The 23057-nt window shown below is 34.0% G+C and overlaps 2 protein-coding genes across 2 annotated transcripts; one reads left to right on the top strand and one right to left on the bottom strand.

The window, feature by feature from the left end:
• The first annotated feature begins 959 nt into the window (after positions 1-959).
• LOC136416866 (uncharacterized) lies at positions 960-16908 on the top strand. The gene is made up of 28 exons (XM_066402249.1): positions 960-1182; positions 2058-2780; positions 3285-3521; positions 3576-3620; positions 3677-3724; positions 3782-3972; positions 4027-4432; positions 4539-4655; positions 4772-5010; positions 5212-5706; positions 5905-6128; positions 6240-6409; positions 7229-7396; positions 9008-9073; positions 9957-10343; positions 10400-10513; positions 10565-10915; positions 11248-11812; positions 11866-13027; positions 13141-13368; positions 13478-13652; positions 13707-13838; positions 13897-14235; positions 14284-14568; positions 14668-14852; positions 15302-15509; positions 15567-15721; positions 15777-16908. The coding sequence occupies exons 1-28, from the start codon at positions 1141-1143 to the stop codon at positions 15898-15900; spliced, it is 7581 nt and encodes a 2526-aa protein (XP_066258346.1). The 5' UTR covers positions 960-1140; the 3' UTR covers positions 15901-16908.
• A 515-nt stretch (positions 16909-17423) lies between these two features.
• Positions 17424-21780, bottom strand: LOC136416895 (uncharacterized). The gene is made up of 6 exons (XM_066402320.1): positions 21347-21780; positions 18834-19023; positions 18549-18776; positions 18170-18487; positions 18009-18113; positions 17424-17952 (listed from the first exon to the last, which is right to left on the bottom strand). The coding sequence occupies exons 1-6, from the start codon at positions 21425-21427 to the stop codon at positions 17429-17431; spliced, it is 1446 nt and encodes a 481-aa protein (XP_066258417.1). The 5' UTR covers positions 21428-21780; the 3' UTR covers positions 17424-17428.
• Between the last annotated feature and the right edge of the window lie 1277 nt (positions 21781-23057).

The raw sequence follows: 23057 nt of genomic DNA on the forward strand, positions 1-23057 counted from the left end.
GAAAATTAAAATTTTGAAAACGGTATTCGATCAAGCACTAGATTGCGCAACTTTGCCCCCATTTAAACTTTTTCGTATCTCCTCTAGTTTCCGAGATCCCAATGGTGAGGGTCGAATTTGAAATACCCTGTATATGGTCAACACAGGACTCTCGTGAGTCCTTTGATTATTGATTGCTCAGTAGCTTTGTGTCATTAATATTATCGTGTTATTTGCTCACCATACTAATAAACAAAATATTTGTTTTATCAACTTATTTACGTCTATCCCCAATTTGTAGTCACCCGCGATGGACATATACGTCAATTTTCGAATTTTTTCATTTTTCACTTAAAAAACATTGAAAAAAGTGTAAAAAATATAAATAAGATTTTGTTGACGTTAAAAACTGCTTAAATAATTAATATTTCACCTTTAATACTCTATTTGATAAGTATTTTAATTAATTAATAAATATAATACGTAAAAGAGTTACACATTACGAATTGTAATGATTGTCTTTTATATTAAATAAGCGTAAAATTACACCTATTGCGTAATATATGACCAGTGAGTAGTCGGAGTAGTCAGAATGACAACAGTTGCTGCAATCGGGGCTGGATGTAAAACAGACAAGCCGCACTTCATTGCTTTTTTTCAAATTTCTGAGCTGACCGCTCATAGCAATCCATTTTGTAAAAATGTTTGAATTTCTTGTTAATTACCAAATTTCATATATTCATTTTGTCTAATAAATGTTTTGTATTTCTAATGAGTGTTTATTTAGATTTTTTCCGTGAATGCGGTAAAAGTACCTATGTAAAATATTATTAATAACAAATAAATAAATATTTATTTACATGTTTATTTATATGTCTATCTCTGCTGGTCATCAAATCCAAGCACTCTAGACACTCTAATTACTCCATGTGCTTCGTTCTACTTTTGAAAAGGCTTTAAGCTTTGACAGATAACTTTAATTGTCAACTCAAAACGGTTTACTTTTTTGTTTTGAGAGAAAATAGGAAGGAAAAGTGGATTAATTTCAATATTTTCTGAGCTAAAAATAAAGTAATGCCCACCCTGAAGGTCTTTTTATCCCTTTAAACGTGTTAAAAAGCGAATATATATTTCCTACGATAAGGGGCCACAATTGCCACTATGGAAGAGACGCAGGAGAAGTCGAAAGAACCCAAAGATACGGTCAGCATATAATTTTAATTTGTTTGGTTATCAATTTCAATGTTTCTATTTTTATATACACAGAAACAATAATATTTTAGGAATTCAAATTCAATAAGGATTAATAAACATTAGAATGGTTTGATCCTTACTTTAGCTTGAAGATATTCATTTATATCATATATAGCCCTGTCTAATAACCACCTCCTGACATTAGAGTTAAACTGCTAGTCAGGGAGCACTCTGATATCTAAGGAAACTATTAAAACATGCTTTTACTGCAAATTTCGGTCTTGCCAGGGTCTTTAACACTTTGTACATCAAAACCACCAAATCATTCCTCATTCTCATTGAGTTGATTCTGGAAGTTAGAATACCTATACTCATAAACTGTCACTGTTCTTACTCACACTGTTTTACAGACACACATACTTCAGTACTATGTGCTAAGAAGCTTGAGAATTCTCAATTCCCAAAAAGCACTCTTGCATTCATCTAATAAACCTAAGCTAGCAACAATCTGATAGCCCTTCCCTATATCCTAAACATATTATACACTGGCACTTTTGAAACTGAACTGGCCCTCAGAAAAAGATCATAATCCTTGAAATATGATGTTTAAAACATTATTCTGTTTTTTTCAATAATTTTTCTTTTGTTTTTTTAAGGGTCACCTGTTTCCAATCTCTTCATATTTTTAAACTCAGGCTCCAAACTTCTCCTGAAAACACCATTTTCTTTAGATTCTAGCTCAATCAAAGTAGCTATGCTTAAGGCCACAGTCTCTTGGGCCATCTTGATGGGATTAGTGATTTACTAATAAAGTCCCTATTTTAACCTAGTTTCAGGCATCCCTATTTAGTGTATTTTTGGGCCTTCTACTTTTATTATTTCAGGAAAAGAAGAATTTATGTACTAATGATGCAGACCTAACTTCAATTAGCCAGCAGGAAGAAGAGGAAGACACCATATCTGAAGGCTCTATCAGCGAGCATGTCACTTCTGCCACCCCAAGTGTGGAGAATGACCGTTCCTTTCAAGAAATCGAAATTTTCAATCAACCAAGTGCCTTATCAAAAAAAACAAGTTTTGACAATGACAATTCACAAGATCAAAAACACTATTCTTTAGATTTAAGTAGTTTTGGTAGTAACATCACTAATGGTTTACCAGATAACATGGATAAATCGTTAGTGAATCAGAGTACAAATGGTGAGGATGGAGCTAAAAATGTGAAAAGTATATTAGAAGAAATTTTAGGCAACAGTGATTTTCATTCTGATTTAGAGAGCATACACTCAAAAGAGGAGAGCTTCAACATCTTTGCCAATTTAGATCTTAGCGATAAAAGCCTTGTTCAGTTATCAGGAAATTATAATTTGTCAAAAGATGGTAACACTGAGTGTCCGATGCCATTCAATGCAGATAAGGATAGTGGTGACAACCTTAGTGATGTAGATAATAAGTTGAGACAGTTAGAGGAAATTGTGGCTGTGAAAGATAGTACAATAACTGCCTTATCACAAGAGCTAGATTCCTTGAGAGAAATGAGTAATTATACTTCAAGTTTGGTATCTGCCACTGAGTATAAACAATTACAGGAAAATTGCCACAGTAAGGTAAGAAACTTGCTTTTATTACCCTTTTGTGGTTTAAAATTCTTGCATATAGAGATTTGTGTTATTTCAATAATTATAATTCTGCAAGAGAGAGGCTCTTTTTGGCTTGGTTTGATGGCTGAAAGATCTTATCATGGTAGTCAATCCCTTGTAGATATTTTACAGAACATAGAAAATGTATGACTAGATCATTTGTTTATTTATATCAATTTTATCATTTTGGTGCTTGCATTCTGTTGAATTAGGTGGACTAGTCTTCCATTAAGACATAAGGTCTATTGTAAGTCATTCAATGTAAGGCATGAATTGTGTATTACTAGCTATTTAGTATATTCAAGTTTTTTGCAATCTTATCCATCTTTCAGTGATGACCTGTTCAGGTCTTCTTGCCCAATTGCTGCAGTGTTGAACAAGTCAAGACTAGCAATCTATCTTCTAATTTTATAATGCATTTTGACTTAAAATATCAATATGGTAATTAATTGGGAACTTTCAATCTTTTAGTTGTTAGAGTACAACAATGCCATAATTTACAAAGATGATCTTATACAACAATTAAGTGAATCTCTCAATCAGTCTGTGATTGAACGCAAAGAGCTTCTTGCCCAAGTAGAAGATTTTAAGAACCAAATCGCGCAGCTACAGCAAAACTTGCAGGAAACTACTCAAATGGTTAAAGATCATGACTGTTCTTTAACTAAAAGTGATATTGAAGTGCCTGATAATTGCTCACTTGAGAAGGTAAGAGTGGGGATATTTTTATTAAAAGTATGATCATTAAATTCATTTTTGTAGTTACAAAGAGAAGTGCCTTCAAAGATAAATAATGCAGAAGTCCAGGTTTGTGCTTCTTCTTGTTAGTGTAACCTAAAATTGGCATTTTTTATTATTTTTAGCAAAATTCTATGGTGCTCAAATTGGAGGCTGTAATTGTAGATTTACAGGTAATAATTTTCTTCAAAACTTAGAGTTAAAACCAATAAAAATTCTTTCACATTGAGACGAAAATTGAATCTGAAAGACATGAATATGAAACTGAAGTTACCAGACTTAAAGACTTACTAGAACACACGAAACAGTCAAGCTCAGTTGACTTAGTGGAGCTTAAGCTTGAGTTGGAAAAAAAGCATGGAAAAGAAATGGAGGAGCTCCGCACTTACTTCGAAAAAAAATGTGCCGATTTAGAGAAAAAGTAACCAGTCACTTCATACTTAAAAACTACAAATTAACCATGGCTTATTTTAAGTTTCTCTGAAGAGGTCTTTAGCCAGCAAAGCCGAAAATTGTCAGGTTCAAGCTCTGACGTGGAGCTAAGCGCTGATTTCTTGCTTTCCAGCCAATCAGCGCCAGGCGGAGACCAGAAAAGGGTCTTCAATTCCAAAGAAGATGTGAAAAAACTTAAGGAAAATTTGGCAGCTTTTGCAAGCAAAATCTCCAAACATTCCTTGGAATATATAAATGATAAGGAATTAGCCAATATTGAGCATGAAGTTAAGAGCGAATTGAATGCCTTGTTTAGAATTGGGGAGAAACTAGAAATTCGAGCCATTGAAAACAGATATTTGGAGGAGATTTCCAATTTGAAATTTCAGTTAGAAGAGGAAGCGAAACGGCATGGGAATATCAGTATAAATTCGACAATTCAAGAAGTGGTAAGTGGTACTATGAATTTACCATATTATATATAAGCAACTACTGTCCTGCAAAATTGCAAAATATGAATTATACTCAATGATGTGTGGCTTGGATGTTTTTTAGGCTAACTCTGGTGATTATGAATTAAACGAGGTTGTAGAGAGTTACGAAAGAAGATTGCAAGAACAGATAACTCTCGCTAAAATTGATATTATAAATTCGCTAGAAGATCAAATTCAGGTATGCAGACATTAGACAACTTTGGATATATTGATAAACCCATTTTCATTAAAAAAAATATCAGAAAAGAAACACGTCTTTTTTCTTGTATTTAAATTTTTAACTTCTTGCCACAGCGCTTAGCTTCAAATGAAGCTGACGACGAGGACTGGCCATCCGAACTACTGCAACTCCGTGAAAAATTTACCCAAAAATATGACATAGAAATTAATAATCTTAGAGAAGAGCACGACAAAGAAATAACTAAGCTCAAAGACGAACACTTGAAGATTTTAAATGGGGCTTTGGAACGGGCTAGAAGAAGGAGAGATGGTGACAGTTTAAGTAAAACTGAAATAGAGACAATCAAAGAGAGGTAGGATTTAAGATTTTAAATGTTACTTTTATATATATTTAAAGAAATATTTCGTTATTAGGGAACTTTGTCTTTATCACGGCATAATAATTTTACTTTATATTTGAGGCTTTGTGGTGGGATTTCTTCTGATACCTAAAATAATATTATAATGACGATGCTTTTCAATGGAAAATCCTCTAAATTTTTATTGCCCTTTAGAGACACTTTGAAGAAACAAGTTGACTCCATGCGCAACCTCATATCCGAACTACTAAACTATTTCAATCAAGCAGAAGACGAACTCAACAACACCCTAGTGGAAAACCTGGTCAAACAAAGCAACGAAACCCTAACAATTGATCAACTAGAGCAAGAACTTAACAAGTCGAGCGAAACCAGTGCCAACACAAGGATAGCCTTTGATAGTCTTACAGTCGGCAAAACCAGAGTTCATTTAACACCAAACTTTGGAGATTTGATGTGTATGATAGAGCATCAAAGTCTGCAGGAAGGTGTTTCGTTGGATGTTTCAATGGACTTGAAAAATGAACTTGGAATGTGTTTAGAAAAGTTAAAACAGGAGGCTAATGCGATTTTGGCTTTAACTGTACAGTCAAAAGCTGGGAGTAAAACAAGTTCGCCTTGTGGAGATTTTGAGAAGAAGTTTGAATCCATTTCGAAGCAGCTGCATCTTGAAAGGCAGAGATTTGATTGGTAAGTGTTTCTGTGAAACTGTTCATTTAATTAATTTCCTTGAAGAACAAACAATAAATACAAGTTACCAATCTCCGAATTTTTCCGTTAAATTTTTTTTATCAAGTTTTTCTTATTTTGCAATTGTTTCTTCAAATTTTTCTGAGTAAATTGAACATATTTGAACAAGTAAAACAGCAAATTTATTTTCTGTTTTAGTTTAAAAGATTCATTAGTGGATTCCAATGAAGTTATTGCAACTCTTGAAAAGGAAAAAGCATATTTGGAGAACAGAGTGGAGCAGCTATTGGAGAGATTAAGTATTTTAGAAGGAGACTTAGAACAAGCCAAGTATAGAATTGCCAAACTGGTGGAAGATCGGCATTCAGAGGTTGTGTCTGAGGGGTATGGAGAGGCTGGCAATCCAATTATTCTTGGCTTAGGTACGATTTTTTAGGATATTGCTAAATCTAATATATTTATTAAAATAATTGTTAAAAATATGAAAGAGTTTTGTATCATTATAATTCAAATCATTATCTTTTCTCTTCTAGAAGATACGACTGTCGCCTTGGTCAATCTTCAAGAGAAAGCACGGACAATGTTGATTCAATCCCGTACTAGCGCCGATCCAAATATTTTGCAGTTGATCGAGGAACTGTGTCGCGTCAGCGAAAAAGTCAAGGAAGAAGCCAAAAAGGAGTCCCGGGACTTGCTGCAACAAGTAAGTAAATTTTTCTAATTATCTCTGACTTTGCGTTGATAAAGACTTTCGGCTTTTGAATTATAAAATTATTGATAATCCAAAAGATAATTAACCTTAGAACAATTTCATAACAATTGGATAATTATGGATAGTGATTTTATTTCGTAGTTTATGATGTCACTGTCTCTATACTGTTCGTTTTCGTTCAACCAAATGAATAAAATGCTGTTCTGAGGTATTATTTTTCAAAAGTAGGACTGTTTGTAATATTGATTTAAACAAGATGTAATTTTATGCAAAAATACCTTAATTGATTATACCGTGAAGAATATTTACCAAAATCGTAAATAACTAAAACTAATTTCTACAATTGCCGTTTGTTCAGCCCATGTTTATCATAATTGGGCCGATGATTTACCATTCAGCACTTATTTAAACAAGCTCGGAATTATACATTATCAGTAAATGGTTAAGAAGCTATTACTCATATTGAGTTAGTATTGTTATTTAGGAAAGGTACGTATGCCTGCAAAAAGCATACATTTGGAGAGTTATTTGCAATCTGTTTTTATTCAAATCGTGTTTACTTTAAATGTACTCAGTTTATTCCAGTGTGCAGCGAAATATAGATAAAAAAAGTTGTTTTACTTAGAATTGATGTAAATAAATATTAAAAATAATAAATAGCAGTAAAGAAGTGTCACATGATATTGCAAATTATCTCTCTAAATGCGTTCGCCTCTTATAACTTTGCTTTGGGCCCAATCATACTAGCTTCATGTTCATGTTCATTGTCCATGTCCATCAAATGAGGCTCTCTCTGTGCATTCTCCATAGATCGAGGTTGCCGATAAAAAGTACAAAACTACTCAAAAGTTCCTGGAAGAACAAGCAGTGGAGCGAGAACAAGAGCGAGACGAGGCTCAGAAGAAAATAGATGCGCTTCACGAGCAAATTAAAGAGCGAGACAAGGACAGAGCTAATTGTCAAATTATGTCAAGGGAGGTAAGGCTTAGGGGGCTTTTGTGGCTTTAACTGAAGCTTTTTGAATAAATATTGTTGAAGTAGACCCGTCCCAAACAGACGATAACCGTTAAATTTAAGTTTAAGATTCACATATTGACACCCGCCAAGATAATGCATAAATAAAAGGAAGACTCGATAAGTTGGATCTGCGGAAGTAAATTCTGAAAGTTTTACGCATAGCACAAGATTTAAATTTGTCTTGCCCAGTTTTTACAGGAGAAAATGGCCGAAAACAAGAAGAAATGTATACTTCTAATTTATAAAAAAACATATTTGGGACGGGCCTATTATTCATATTTGGCTGCAGAGTGTTTTGGAAAAATTAAATTAATCAACTTTTGGAACTAATTGGATTGAATTTTGTTAATTTCAACTGAAACTGTATATTATTGCTCGTATTTATCTAATTACTAGAATTTCTATAGGGTGATTTTTAAGTTCAGGATTTCCTTCTATTAGTAAATGAAACAGAAATACAGGGTGTTAATGCTTTATCTGCACTAAGTCCCCAAGGCTTCTGTAGAAAGCACACTCGGGGCACTTCCTGGATCATCGTTATGTCAATTTTGCGGGTTTGCTGAAGTTTCAAAAAGGCTACACTCTTAGATTTACTTACGCCTCTATATTAAATTGACGTAATTCTGACAGACGGACCAGAGTTTACCCCTTGTATTTCGTTCACATTCATGTTCATTCGCGTAATATGTTTTAGTCAATTTGTCTGGCTCTCAAAATTGTAAATTATTTAGCCGCGTATAACACGTTACCCTTAATGTACCACAAGAAGGCTAGTCTTACGTTGCACCCAGATATTTTAATGACACTTCTTAAATGTATTAATTAATTTTGCAAAAAAATATATTCAGTTCTACCAATAGCGCGCGTATCAACAAGTCATCGAATGTTCTTAACGAAAAAATAGTACGCCACTTATTTTTTCTTAAACACTGTTTATTTTTAAAAAAGAAATCCCATTTAAGGTTTATGTACATATCACGCCGTTTTTGTTGGTACCTTTCGCATAAAATGGTTTTATATCCCAAGATCATTTTTGCTTTCGCAGAGCTCATGCAACAACTTTAAGTTGCAGGCATACAAGTTAATTTTTTTACGTTTTTACTACAAAAAAACTGTTTTCAAATTTGATGATCTTAGAAGAAAATCTTCAACGTACAAACTACCCTGTATATGTAAATATTTATGTGAAATAGCATCATATAATTTACGTAAACAGCAGAGTTTTAATTTTTTCCCATTGAGTTTAACCATTATTTCTCAATGTATTATTTAATTCTCTTTCAGAAATCACACACTCTATCATAGCCAAACCTCCTCATACTTTCACAAAATCATAGATAATTTCACAGCACCTTGCACATTGCTTTTGTAATAACTTTTGTAATGTAAAACATATAATAATCAATTTGATGTGATATGAAGTGCGTTTTATCAGTAAAAGTTAGCTGTTAAGGAGAAGTTACGTCCTTGATACGATCATTTATTGTTAATGAGCACTAACTTTTAAACTGAAAAAGCCGCTCTTGGAATATATTTGACTGTAATTGGTTTTTGCTCACTTTTGCATGTTAGTGGGAAAAGCCTGGGCAGCATCAAGCCAAACGTGGCCATAGCAAGCTTCAAGTAGACGCTTATAAGGTAAAGACACTAAATATTGTGTTATTGTTGCTTTTAGGTGTATGGAAATGTTAAGTTGATATAAGTTCAATTTTGGTAAATGGTCTTACAAGAAAGCAAAGCCTTAAAAACGGTAGAAATGACGGGTATCAGAGCCTTATACCTATGTAAATAAAAATTCTCATTTTTCTGTTTTCTTATGGAAATTAAGTCTTTATGTTACTTATTCATGACATAAAGTCAAGTGCAAGAAGCAGGTGCTTACAGCATCGCCCTTTCCAGACTATGAGTTTCGGAAGAGACGATGCGTCGCGCTATTTTTATCCTTTAGTTATTTTTGGTGTTTCCTCTCGGTGCGCTGTTTAAATTGGGGTTAAAGTAAAAACGAACTTTGGTATTGTAGTAGTGTAATTTCAGTTTTTATTCACGCTTTTTCAATGTGTAAAAGTTTCACTAATGTCACCAAAGAATTATTTAGTGAAGCAGATAGTGTAGTGACAACTACAGTAGTTCTTACAATAAACAGCACTAGTGGTGGATAAGAGACTATATAAGGTGATGTAGACTTTGAGGTTTTTACTTGTATATCTACCAATTTGTAAATATTTATTTTGATCACTAAAAATCAACATACATCCTGTTTACGAGTGACAATCCTATAAACAGGTTAATGGCTTAGGCCGCCTTTCTAATTTAAATTCCCGGATTCGAGAGTTCTTCAGTGCAGGCCAAGTTATTTGCCATTAGGTCTTCAATTCGTTTAAGCTTTCCCGAAATGTTGAGTTTGTGCTTTTTAACTAATCAAGTTTTTTGTCTCGAAAATAAGGTGAAAAATTTAATAAAAGACCTGCATAACATGTTCTGTATGTTGTTGTTTCATGTATACAAAGAAAATTCCCTTTAGGCTGAACACCTTGAGCAACAAATTCAAACCTTGACCAACCAACTTCAAGACCGTCAGGCGAAATTCAAAGAACTGGAATCTGAAAGAGACGAAGCAGTGGAAAAAATCAAAATTCTTCGTGACGTCATCACTGAATTGGAGCATTTGAACGACTCCAAAGATCGGGAGATAGAGGAGCAGCTACGCAATGTGGAGAAACTAGAATGTATCGTCAATCAACAGAACCAGTCATTAGACGAATATAGAGTACTCATTCCTCTCGGCAATGTTTCAGATATTCAGAATTTGCGTGGGCACTGCGAGAAGTTGGAGGAAGAAGTGCAGAAGTTGAGAATCGGTGCTGAGTTGGCCGGCAGTGAGGGAGCTTTGAGGCAAATTAAGCTGCAGGTAAACCTTATATTAGAATTTTTTTTGTGGTATAAGTTCTAAATTTTGTATTTCAGTTATTCGAAATAGAAATTAGCCTTGACAAAAAGACCAGAGAGCTGGAGCTGTTGCATTCTACCGGAACTAACAGCTGTAGTTCTCCTTCTGAAGACATGTCAGTGCGGGATTTGGTGAGTGGTTAAGAGTTAACAAATTAACAAAAACACACTAATAAATTTCAGGTGAGACCGCAGACCCCGAACACGGCCTCAATGGATGAGTGTGAGGTGCCCCTTCAACAATTAGCCAGATTGAAAGAGAAGCTTTTGAGACACTCGCGAGCTGAAGAAGCGGCAATGAAGCGCATTCAAGATCTGGAAATGCAAGTAGCCGGGCTTAAGACTGAGATCGAGGAAGTAAACAACGAGAAGGATGTTATGAAGAGGCAGATTCAGGAGCAAGTGGTACTGATCAGCGATTTCCAAATTAGATTGGATCAGCAGAGAATTATAGCCGAACATATTGAGAAGCAAACCAATACGTCGTTAGAGTTAAAGATTTACGATTTGCAGAATGAAATCGCGAATTTGCAGGTAAACTTAAGAATATAATGACATCTCAGTACGTCACATAATGATCTCCAGTATGATTCTAAGACAGGTTCTTCATATAAATATAAATCGGAAATCATTCGTTAGCGAGATATTAGGTTTTAAAAATTAAAAATGGTTCCCAATCTTTTCTATGCAACTTCTCGATTTTATGTTGTAAGTATTTAGTTAAAGCTAGGGTCATCTACCCTAAAATCAAAGGAAAAATTGCTTTGTGACGTATTGACATGTCATTAACATCCTGTATATAATCCTATATAAAAATACTGTATTGTGATATGTGTTTTGGCAACAACAAATCATATTTTTTACAGGAGAGAATCCGTAGTAAAGACAAAACAATTACCCTCCAAGAACAAATAATCAAAGAAACTCAGCAACGGCTCAAAGATGCGGAATCAGAAATTTCCAGTAACAAAGACGATGATCTCGTAATAGAAATGCAGAAGCAATTGGAGGCCCTACGCTTGGAAAACCAGGTTCTCAAAGAAAAACCATCAACATCGGACAATCAGATATTGCCTAATTTGGTGGAGAATATCATTCATGATAAGAACAACGATATAGAGCGCCTAAGAGAAAGGCTTACCGAGGCTGAAAAACAGCTGCTAATCTACACCTCGTTAAACTTAAATAAAAACGATTTAAAGACTTTGGCAAATCTGAAGAGTTCGGGCAGTTCCATTGAGCAGCTAATTTCCATATTGGATTTGAGCCAACCCATGGTTGATGCAGTAAGGCGTTGCGAAACAGCCAGAGATGAGATGAGCGTTGCAGGGCATATTTCATTAAAAAAGCCTGAAGACACTCAATTTATGCCGGAAATATCGTCTATAGAAAAAGTGGACAGTATGAACTACATTATGTCTACACCACTAGGTAATTAGCAATTTTTCGATCTAACTTAAAGAAGTTAATAATTTCTTTCATAGGTAAACCTAATTCAACAGAAATATCCACTCACAAATCAAGTGAGAAACGTGTCCGCTTTGGAGATCTACCCGACAGTGAAATACTAGAAAACCAAATCCAAGACCTAAAACTCGAAATTGAAACCAAAAATCAAATAATTCAAGAAATGCAAGCAAAGTTGCAAATCCTTAATGAGTTTGAGGAGAAAATCAGCAAATTGCAGATGCATTTGGAAGAAACTGAGCGGGCCTTAGCAAGTGCTACTAAAACGTTCGAAAAGGAACATGAAGAAGCGAAGGAAAAGGAGCAACAGTTAAGAGTAGAATTGGCTGAAAAAAAGCTGAAAATTTCAGAGTTTGAAAAAGAAGTTCTAGGCCTTAAGGAAGATTCCACTAGAAAGGATGATATGTATTTAAATTTGGCCAAAGAAAATCGGTATCTAGAACAAAAGTTAATTAATTTAAAGCAGGAGAGCTATAATAATGTGGATCGCATTTTGCAAGAGAAAAACATTCAATTAGAAAAGGAACAGTCAAAAAGTTGGGATCTAAAAAATCGTCTAATTCAGTCTGAGAAAGACCTCAAAGAAAAGATAGACCTTGAAGACAAATTAGTGCATACAATCGATGATTTGAAAACTGAAAAAAATGAATTAGAATCCAGTCTGAAAATCCAAGGAGAAGAAGTGTTGAAACTGAAGAAAGAATTGGACAATAAGGAAATTTTAATTCAACAAACAGTAACCGAACTCAACGTCATTAAATCCGATGTTAATGCCAAAAACATAGAATTAGAAAAAATGAAGTCAGCCTTACTAGAGCGAGAAAATACAGTCAGCAAGTTGCAGAGTGAAATAACCAAGAAAGAGGATTTGGTCAAGGACAAAGAATGTGAGTTAGACATATTGAATGACGATATCAAATACTACCAAACCGAAGTTGCGGAATTTGAAGATAAGGTGAAAAAATTGGAGAATCCGATGAAAAATAATAAGCAGCTGCAGAGCGAAAAATTGAGGATTTCAGAATTAACCAAAGAAACAGCGAATTTGCAAGATGTGCTTCGAGAAAAAGACAGAGTAATCGCTCAGATGACTGAAGACCAAAATAAGCTGCACCTTAACATGAAGGTCATCGATAATAAGATGAAGGAAACGGGAAATATTGTGGATCTAAGCACCAGGTAAGTCACAAGTTTTGAAGAATAAACTAAATGGAGAATATTGAGTTTTTTACTAATTTGAATTAAGCGATTTTGACTGCATTTTTGTGTTTTGTCTATCCTGTATTTTCAAGGCTGAAAAATGAGCAAAAAAAGAACGCAGACCTCTATATGGAAATCCACAAGTTAAAGGCAAATTTGTGGAACTACGAGGTGGCCAATATGACACCCGTCGAAGAAATCACCGGTCAACTCAAAAAGGAATTACAATGTGCAGCTCAGATTGACTCGAATATTCTTAGTGTTGTGAGCGATCAGAGTTTGAGCTCAATTTCTGAAGGGCACGACGCTGAGGTTTACACGTGAGTTTTTATTTCATTTATGGTTGAAAATTACTAATAAAACGGGGCTTAAAATTCCTTCAGACATAAAAAATTTACATAAGACATAAACTGTTTATGTACATTGTAGAAAAGCTCTCACAAGACAAAAAAATCAATACAAACAGCTATTAAGAAACTACGATTGCCTGGAAAAACAGAAACTATTATTGGAACAGCAATGCAACAAATTGGAACAAAAATTAAATGATATGCACAACATTTTGGAAAAAAAGAAAATTACTTGCAAACAGTCTATGTTAGAGGTTTGTTGTCCTTCTCAAGAGGAAATTTAAAGAATCTTTCAGTAATGTTTTCAGGACGCCAAATTACTGGAACAGCTAAGAATTCAATTAGACGGAGCTTTAAACTACAGAGAACAGGTAGAGAAACTTTTACAAGAAGAGCAAAGATGTCGTCGATTATTGGAAATTCGGTGTGAAGAACTAAAAGTACATACATCATTTCCACTATTTCCTTAACCTGTCTCAATATAATTTTTTAAAACAGAAACCTACAAGCAGTTCTGAATCCACCAAGTACCATTCTTTGCCTAGCGAAAATGACATAGAATTGAGCCATTTGAAAATCCAACTAAACTCAGTTAAAGAGGAAAAAGACGAGTTGGTAAAGAAAATTAAAAGAATGCAACAAGACAAGAACGAATTGGAAAATGATGTGAAATACACCAACGAATTGTTGATATTAGAGAAAGAGAGGAATAGTGCCAATGAAGAGAAATTCAAAATATTGAGCGAAAAAGAAAGAGTCTTGTCTGAAGAGCTGCTGAAGAAGAGATTTGAATTAGAGGCAAAGGACCGAGAAGTTGAGGAAAAGAAGATTAAAATGGTAGTTGTTTCTGTGAATTTTTTGTTGTTATTATAATAGGGTTTTTAGGATGAGTTAGAACAGGAAAAGTCAATTTTAAAAAAACAAAAATTGGACTTAGTTAAAGCTTTAAAAAATCAGGCAACTGCGGTAACTTCTGGGGAAAATTCGGAAGTCCCGGAGACATTGGCCAATTTGATCAAGGAATTAAAGCAAAAGTCGGATGAAAACAAAAAGCGATTGCAGCAAATCGAACAGATAGAGAGGGAGAAGAAGCTGCTGGAAGATCAGCTGAGAAACGAAGTAAGAAGTAACATGAATGGTAATATGCCTTTCGGGGATTTAGTAGCTAGGGTAAGTTAAAAAAACTCAATTATAATTAATTAGTACTATATTTTATTCATTAATGAAGCGGATTCTTTTATTAATTTTCTTTTTTATTCCTCCATGTAGTGCAATTATTTGTTTGCGAAAAGCCTGAAATTGGAAAGCGTGAAGAAAGCCCTCATTTGGCAAAAACGATATTTGGGCGATTTCCTTGAAAGCCATCGAAGACATTGTCTAATTGAGGTTTTTCCAAATCAACCTCATGACAGCCACTGTTTGGGGCGTAGACATTCCCCAATAAATCATTTTAGGTGAGAAGAAGTTAAAGCAAAAGATATACAATGGTTACTTTTAGTAGATGCAACAGTTGTGTTGTCTACTTTACAAATTGTTTTAAATTCGGAGCAAAAATAACAGCTCCCATTTAAGTCTATTTCATGGATTGTGTGTCATTCAGCACAAATCCAAACAGTTGCACAACTATTGACTCTCCTGAACCCAACCAATCAATAAAATTAAATCGACTGCTCACAAGTTCCTAACACATCTTGAATTAATTCATATATCCTTTGTTCCAACTTACATGTAAATTTTAAATATTTAAAAATGAATAGTTGAACTTAGCCACGACATAAATACAGAAACCAACTTCTTTCACAGCCGTTTTGGCCAGAAAACTGAAAAATTAATATGTCAATTTTCAGTTCTTTATATAAACTGCTAGCGGTTTGAATAGTATGTAACCGATTCTGATTTTTAGAGCCGCTGTATATGCAGTAATGTCAATAGCCCGAATGAAATTTCTGGTCCGCAGATGGCATACCGGGTGGCGCAAATACGAAAAAATAAACGCGCGTCACTATCAGAGATCACGAGGTCTGTATTTTGCAGAAAATTCAGGAGCAGCTGCGAATTTCCAAGTTGGTCAACCTGTGTCCACTCAGAATTTTTCTCAAAATCCTTTCCGAGTAAGACATATTCAACGTTCATTATTATTATTGCAAAGAAACACTAACACGTTTTAGATCAATAATAATGCCTACAGATTAGACTTGGACTTACCTGATGATCCGAGGCCCGTATCACCAGCCTTAAGCGTGACATCAACTGTGCGGGATGCCCCTTGGTCAGGGAAAACACCACCGTCTAAAGAAAATCACAAAAATAACTTTGATATAGGGTAAAATCCCTTTTAGTGTATATTTTTTTGGTCTTTGTCAAGAGCAAACTTCTAGATCCCATTCCACAAATGCATACGTTCCTCTGCGAGCGCCTCAGCTGCTCACACAACTACACGAGCGAGTGGAGCAAATTCAAGAAAAGCTGAGTCTTCCATTTTCCGCAGATACGCAGACCTAGATTACGACCAAATCTGAAATACCTTTATGGTCTGAACTATATAGCTAGGCTGGTAGTTAAAAGAATTGGATAAGCCTAAACTGTTTATGAACTTTTGCACATTCACCAGAGTTCTGGGTTGTAAACGACTGATTTATATTTACCAATCGAAGTATCCTAAAGACTAGCATATAAATGAATCTTTTGAAGGTACTTTGTAATATTTTATGATTAAGTTTTCCTAGTCATTTGTTCCAAAATAGCTGCTCTTAAGATTGTTTTTCTAATAGGGTTAATTTGTTTAGCTAAGATGTGAGTAAAGGTATGAATGGTGTCATAGCTTTAGTGCCATTAAAATATAATTTTAAGTCCTATAAGACAGTTTTGCTGTATCACGATTATTTTTTGTTCATGTAAAAAAAGGAATTGATTTGGAACAGAATAGTGTCTTTCAGAGTGTAAACAACCAAATCCATTATTATACTACTATTACACACTATTATCACACTACAGCAAACTTAAAGTATTATTCTATTTATTGATATAATTTAAGCAAATAACGACACGGTTGACGCTAAAAATTCTGACACTCTTAGTGAAATTTCTCTTAAATGAAATTTCTTAGACATTTTCCTTGTAAATTTGATAATACATATATTATTTAAAATAAAGTGTTCATATAAATATAATGGGAAACAATAAAAAGTAAACACCCCTTGCCACTTTTTCACTTTGCAACAAAATATTTAACACTAATTTTAATGTCTCCTTTGTTTTCAAAAATCAAAACTTCTGATATATTAAGTAACATATAATAAGACAAAAACACTCAACATTTATTATAACATTACAAACTTACAGAAAGTACGAAAATATCGATTTATACGATAGAAAATAGCTATAGACTAAACTAAGGAATAATGTAGAATTCCTAAAGACAGATATGAAAGAGCAAGAATTTATTGTTTTGTATGATTACAAAACGGTCATACCTTTTCAATATAAATAACTTTAGAGATTTATAAAAGTGGGTTTATACAACAGATAAGGAATAAGATACAAATTTTCCAACTTCTAACTTTCCATTTTATATGGACTCTGTAAACGTCAAATAAATTACTCTTCGTTATTTTATTAACTTATTAATTTATCTTATTTACTATATAAGTCCAACTTAAGCGTTAAAAAATAAGTGCTAGAAAGAGTGAATTTCTCAACAGTTTATTGACTATGGGGAAATCGAAAATAAAACAACAAATACCAAACATACAAAAGAGCCAATGGGTTTATCAAAGCCATTTTTTAAAAATCTTGAACACAAATCAGACCTTACTAGCTTCCCTTCGAACACTATAAAACTATAGCAACAATCACCACAACAAATATTTTTTGGCACAACAGTTAATTTGCAATTGTTACGAAAATAAATAGTATTTTTAAATGAACACATACATTACACGCTGATTAACAGAATCGAACATGCCTCGATTCATCACAGTTCACATAGCTACCTCTCAACCCTGTTTTGCTTCCTTATTTTCCGCTTAATTCACAGCATAACATCCGCCTCCTTGGGCTCAGTATCACTATCACACTGCTCAGTAACAATGATAATTGGCATATTAAGTATAATCTTCTTCGGCTCGGTTTGAATTTGGGCGGCACGGACTTTACCGTCTAAATCCAAATATTGCATGTTATTCTCAAACTCAGCTTCGCAGTTAAATGTGTGGATAAACTTGGGGAAATCCTGCATTAATTCGAATCTTAGGCAGTTTTTCAAGTATGGAGGTACTTCCTTGGTGGAATACGGGAAGGAAATGATGAGAATGTCTGTGGTGGATACAGCTTTGTTGGCTTCAATTACCAGGTGTTTATGCACTATTGGGTCTGGTTCGAAAATATGGGTTCCGCAGATGTATATTATGTGGGAAGCTTCAGTGATTTTCGAGACTATCTGAGAGTTTGTAAGAGTTTTTAGGGATTTTTCCAATGATTTGACTATAAGGTAGTGTTTGTCAGGGGTTTGATTGTAGACTAAAAATATTTTTTCTTTAGGTTCTTCAGCATCCTCTAGAGACACAAAATATGTGATTTTACATATGGAAGATGCTTACAATGAATCTTACCTTGTAATTGACTTCTCCTCGTCCACATATGGAGGATAAATAAAACAAACGGGATTAAAAAACTTGCACCCACTATCCCTATAACCAAAGGCGGATATTTTCGACCTAAAATTAGGAAAAATGTCTTGCTCCTGCCTCAACGAAATATTTACGAAACTTACGAATATAAACTTTAGGTGACACAGTCTTAAAACACTCATCTTCAGGACACACTTTGCTAACCACACTAACTTTAAAAAAATAATAACCTTCCTCATTGTATGTGATATATTCAAATGACAATTCAGGTTTATCTTCTGGCTTAAGCATTCTGACATCAAGCAGACTATTGCTGTTGTCACCATCTCTGAACACCTCCACTTTATAGTAAGCTATATTATAAAAAGTAGGTAATTTTTGAATTTTCAGGATAATCTCGTAATTGCTTGACACGTCCACACTGCAGAAAATTGACTTTTTTGAGAGTAGAGTTGTGTTTGCTGCAAAATTGGCAAATAAGTGCTAAATAAGCTATAAAGTGCGGGTTTAAATTTGGTTTACCAAAGCTCTCAATGCTGGGAAATTTGAACATGATCTTCTTATACAAAATATCAGTATTCAACTCTCCCTTAAATTCTAGCAGATAATTTACAGACATATTGTAATACCCCAGATTGAAACATGTTTCAAAAGCTTCAGATATAGGGAGAAGCACTTGACTTCCTGTTGAGTATACTTTACAAATGCTGGTCTCAGATCTACCTTCCTCAGAGAGTCTTAAATGGGCTCCTAATTACAGGAATTTAATAAATACATTATAATGGGTAACAACCAACAAAAACTCACTCTTCCATTTAATATCATTAAAAGATATCTTCAACGAGTATTTATTTCCCTCAATAATTTCAGCAGTCAGTCTTATAGATCCCAAATGAGAATTGAGTTTTTCACTGCCCTCAAAGCTAATCTGCCTGCAGTCTTTAAATGACGACAGCTTTGTTTGGACTTTGTTGTCCTCGAGGGAGTTTAAGTAGAACTGAAATAGATATTTTTTTTAAAGGTCGAGAAAATATGTTAAAAAGCAAACTAAAATAAATACAGCTTATCTACCCAAACTATTCTATCACCCGTAAAGTAATTTCTGTTGAAAAGTTTGGAAAAGCTGCTGGACAGGTAAGTACTTGAAGGAGAGTACTCTACCAAACCAACCAATCAACGGAACTGAGACTCAACAACATAACGGCAAATAACATCGATTTCCTGATTTTATAACGATTGGTGGTGGAAATTTTGTTGGACATAAAAGAGACATTTAATATTGTTTAAACGACAATCATTAACTCGATCCCCAACATGTGTAGTTTCTAATTACGACCCCGTTAAATTTAGGGTAGCGCGGGGTTATCCCTTTTTCTGTGGTCACTACTCTCAAACGATATGTTGGGCAACTTGGCGCTATGCGAAATGGAATTACTAGACTATGCGAATGACATAACAGTATTTATAATGGATTGACCAAACAGTTGCATGTCCAGCAGGAAATGTTGGATATAATGTGTAGCTGGTGCGAAATAGAAAACCTGGCAATCAAGGGAAAACAGTTGTAGTATCGGTCACCAAAAAGTCAGAATACACAAAACTAATATTCCTGAAAGAACTGTCCTTTGGGGTAACGATTCTGTTTCACCAAAAGGAAAGTATCTCAACTCGCCCTAGATAAATCCTTCTCCAACATGAGTGGGAAATCCTGGAAGTTGGTGTCCCGGCAAATTGTGAATCGAACTTAAACGACTGTAATTTGGTCATGTTAAGAGCCATGTGATGTCATTATAGTTTATACTTAATCCTAGAATGCTACACGGAGTACACCTGTATCCCAGAAAGAGATAAATATTCTACTATTTTTTGCTAGCTGATAACACCGATTTGTCCTTCACAGTAGTTTCATATTACCGGTATCCCGTCTTGAAGCGGGCTTCGTTGGTTTACTGTTTAAAAGTAATTGTAATTTTCTTTTGAGGTTCACTTGTACCTCAAGGTACTCTTTGTGTACTAAAAAATATAAATAGCATTCTAAAGTTAACTTCCTAACTATAAGAAAAATCACAAGGGGTTCTCAACGTGACGAAATTAAGTAAATTAGAATTTTTATGGTACATAACTTTGTCACTCATTTTTTGTGACTTCTAATTAAAACTCAAGTAAGAATAATTCTTAAAATGCTATCAATAACATTATAATTAAAAATGAAATTTATTATGCAATAAACCATCCAACTTTACTCAAATTCTGATTATATTTTTCGAAATAAAAATCCCATAAATATCACAATGAAACATATAACAATGTAAAACGTTTTTGTTGGCAGTACACTTCCAATTCGCCTCAATTACATTGTTTTAATAGAAATTATAATTGTAGAACCCTGACGAATTTATAGACACGAAATTACAATCGTTTATCTTACGTGACAGACATGACATCAACCTCGTTCGAGCCTGTAGCTTCGTTCCAAAACATCAAACAAAGTACTATGCATGGTGTCTTACTCACAACCAGGTCAAACAGTCAAGCAGCAGTGATTAACACCCTCTATCTCTCTATTTCAGGTCTAGAATTGTTTGAAACTATCACATAACTTTGAATGCTTTAGGCAAGCATAATCACTTTACTGCTGCAAGTTGTTGCATACTGATATGGATACTAGATTATTCAGGACTCATGGAACCTGAACCAACATTAGGATGTTCCACTGCTTGGGAAACATAGAGCTCCAGAAATTAAGTAAGATAAGATTTCAGAAGCACTGGAACAAATCAGGTATGGCACACTCCAAGGGGTTCTTAACAAGACTATGGATGGAAAAAATTCAATCCTTTATGTGGTTAAGTGAGCAACAAAGAAAAATTGTCATAGTAATTTACACAGGGAATAGCCTGCTCTTGGCTCAATTGCACAAAATGAACATTTCTGAGTAATCAGAATGCTGACTATGTCTTGAGGAATAGGAAAGTGTGGAATATATTCTGTATAAATGTCTAGCAATTGCATGATAAAGGTTTGATCTGTTCAACAAAACAGTAATTGAATCACAAGACCTAAAGAGAATGTCACTTAGAAAAGCAGTGTGGTTTACGAGGAATCTAAACATACTAGAGGAGCACCACTAAAGAGCAATGAGCATTGAGTGGGTCACAATTAGTCCCAAGCTGAAGTAGATGATTATTATCAGTTTCTCAATTCACTACAATACATTACAAGGTAAAGAATATCATGTGATTAGTAGCTTCTAAACCTGTAGCTAAGTGAATTATTTCCTTAATAAAACTCATACAAAAAAGGAACCAACTAATACAAACCTGATTAGAGCAACCATCTCTGGTATCAGTTACTTCAAGAACGAGGAGAATTACAACTACACTGTATATAAAAGGCTGCATGGCTGAAATTACTTATTTTATTTTAATTTCATTATTGATTTATAAATGCGTAATTGAGAGCTACTGATAAGGCTCTTCTCCAAAACTTTCACTTTTTAGGTTGTCCCAAAACCAGTCTGAAATTTTACATCTTTTGGGACGTCTAGTTTCACCTGACACAAGACACATGTAACTACACTATGAATATCGTTAAATAGACGAAAATTTCTTGATAGTGGAACTTTGAATGAGGATTTTCACGGAGAACAGAAAATACGCAAAAATCAACAAACATCAACATAAGAATTAAAAATGTAAACAACCGGTTAATGGCAAAATTTAGATCAAGGATGAAATTCTTCTTGACCTCTCTATTTTATCTAAATTACTTGTCATGTACCAAAAAGAGAGAGTATGATCACGATATGTCTAATATTAATCAGCATGTTGTCAGTAGGGAGAAACGCTGTATTGCCCACGTGATTAACGGAGACTAAATTATATTGTTATCGAAAGATACAAATAACAATTTTAGCGAAATTTCTCAGTAAATTAATACGGAAAACCATAATAATTGAACATGACTTGAAGACTAGTTGGTACTTGATCAGTAAGAGAAAAATACAGTCATTTGAAGGAAATAAAAAACAAAACTTTCGGTTTACCTACACGTCGTCCTGGCCTGACTAGTCTCCTTCCATGTTGGTCAAAATTATCGCCATTGGTTTATTTGGCGTTCACTTATAATTAGTTAAATATTAATTATCCGCTTTGGAATCAAAATGTTTAACTTACGTGTTTCTGTCTCTATAGTAATTTTAGTGTTTAAGTTCCTAATTTTTTCACCTTTTCTACGATCGCACAGCTAATAGTCGACAATCACCATTGGATAAATATCAAATTAAACTCTTTAAATAAACCAATGGCGAAAATGTTGGTATTTATTTATAGACAGATCCGGACTGAACGTGAAGTGAGAATGTTTTTTTAATTTTAAAATTTTTCTTGCTTTAATATTTTGAAAAATACGTTAAGATTTGATTTGTGTTAAATCCAAAACTCCCAGTAAATGTGCAAAATCTCCGATTTAGAAATTGAAATTTGATTTCTGATCGTACCTATTAACTAATTAGATATACCATGTTATATTTGATGTAAATCTCCATCAAATTTAGCGCTTACCTGCAGATTCAATTTAATATAGAACAAAAAAAATACAATATAATAACTACCTTTTCAATCCGACAAAAACATGTTGGCCAAGGGGCCAAGCTTTAGGAAGTAGTTAAAACACACGTTTAAAAAACAAAAATGATTAATGATTACCCAATGTTACACTTTTCCATATCAGATTTCAAACGAAATAGTCAACTGGGTATTTTTACGATGTGGGAGTGGATAGTAGTATACAAATATAGAGTGAAACATGATCATATAAAGTCTTGCTGAAATCACGTTATACTTAAATATAAGTAGTGAGTGCGTTTTTGAGACAAATTGACATTCACTACTTAATAGTTAGATAATAATTTCTATACATTTCTTCGTGTACTCAAAGTGCTGATTTAGACATCTATATTTCTTGGCAAAAATGCTTATAATGTTACTGTAGAATCGCGCACCAATTTTGAATCACCCAGTAAACAAATTA

The sequence above is a fragment of the Euwallacea similis genome, chromosome 25 (genome assembly GCF_039881205.1).
Source record: "Euwallacea similis isolate ESF13 chromosome 25, ESF131.1, whole genome shotgun sequence".
Classification (NCBI taxonomy): domain Eukaryota; kingdom Metazoa; phylum Arthropoda; class Insecta; order Coleoptera; family Curculionidae; genus Euwallacea; species Euwallacea similis.

Bases quoted from the DNA above. Each gene is read 5' to 3' on its own strand.
- LOC136416866 (XM_066402249.1), top strand. From the start codon at position 1,141: ATGGAAGAGACGCAGGAGAAGTCGAAAGAACCCAAAGATACG. The intron at 14,569-14,667 runs GTAAGTTAAAAA...TCCTCCATGTAG, and splicing joins TCGGGGATTTAGTAGCTAGG to TGCAATTATTTGTTTGCGAA. The intron at 15,722-15,776 runs GTAAAATCCCTT...GCAAACTTCTAG, and splicing joins AAAAATAACTTTGATATAGG to ATCCCATTCCACAAATGCAT.
- LOC136416895 (XM_066402320.1), bottom strand. From the start codon at position 21,427: ATGCAGCCTTTTATATACAGTGTAGTTGTAATTCTCCTCGTTCTTGAA. The intron at 18,488-18,548 runs GTAAACCAAATT...CCAATTTTGCAG, and splicing joins TCCCAGCATTGAGAGCTTTG to CAAACACAACTCTACTCTCA. The intron at 18,114-18,169 runs GTAAGTTTCGTA...TCCTAATTTTAG, and splicing joins GTCACCTAAAGTTTATATTC to GTCGAAAATATCCGCCTTTG.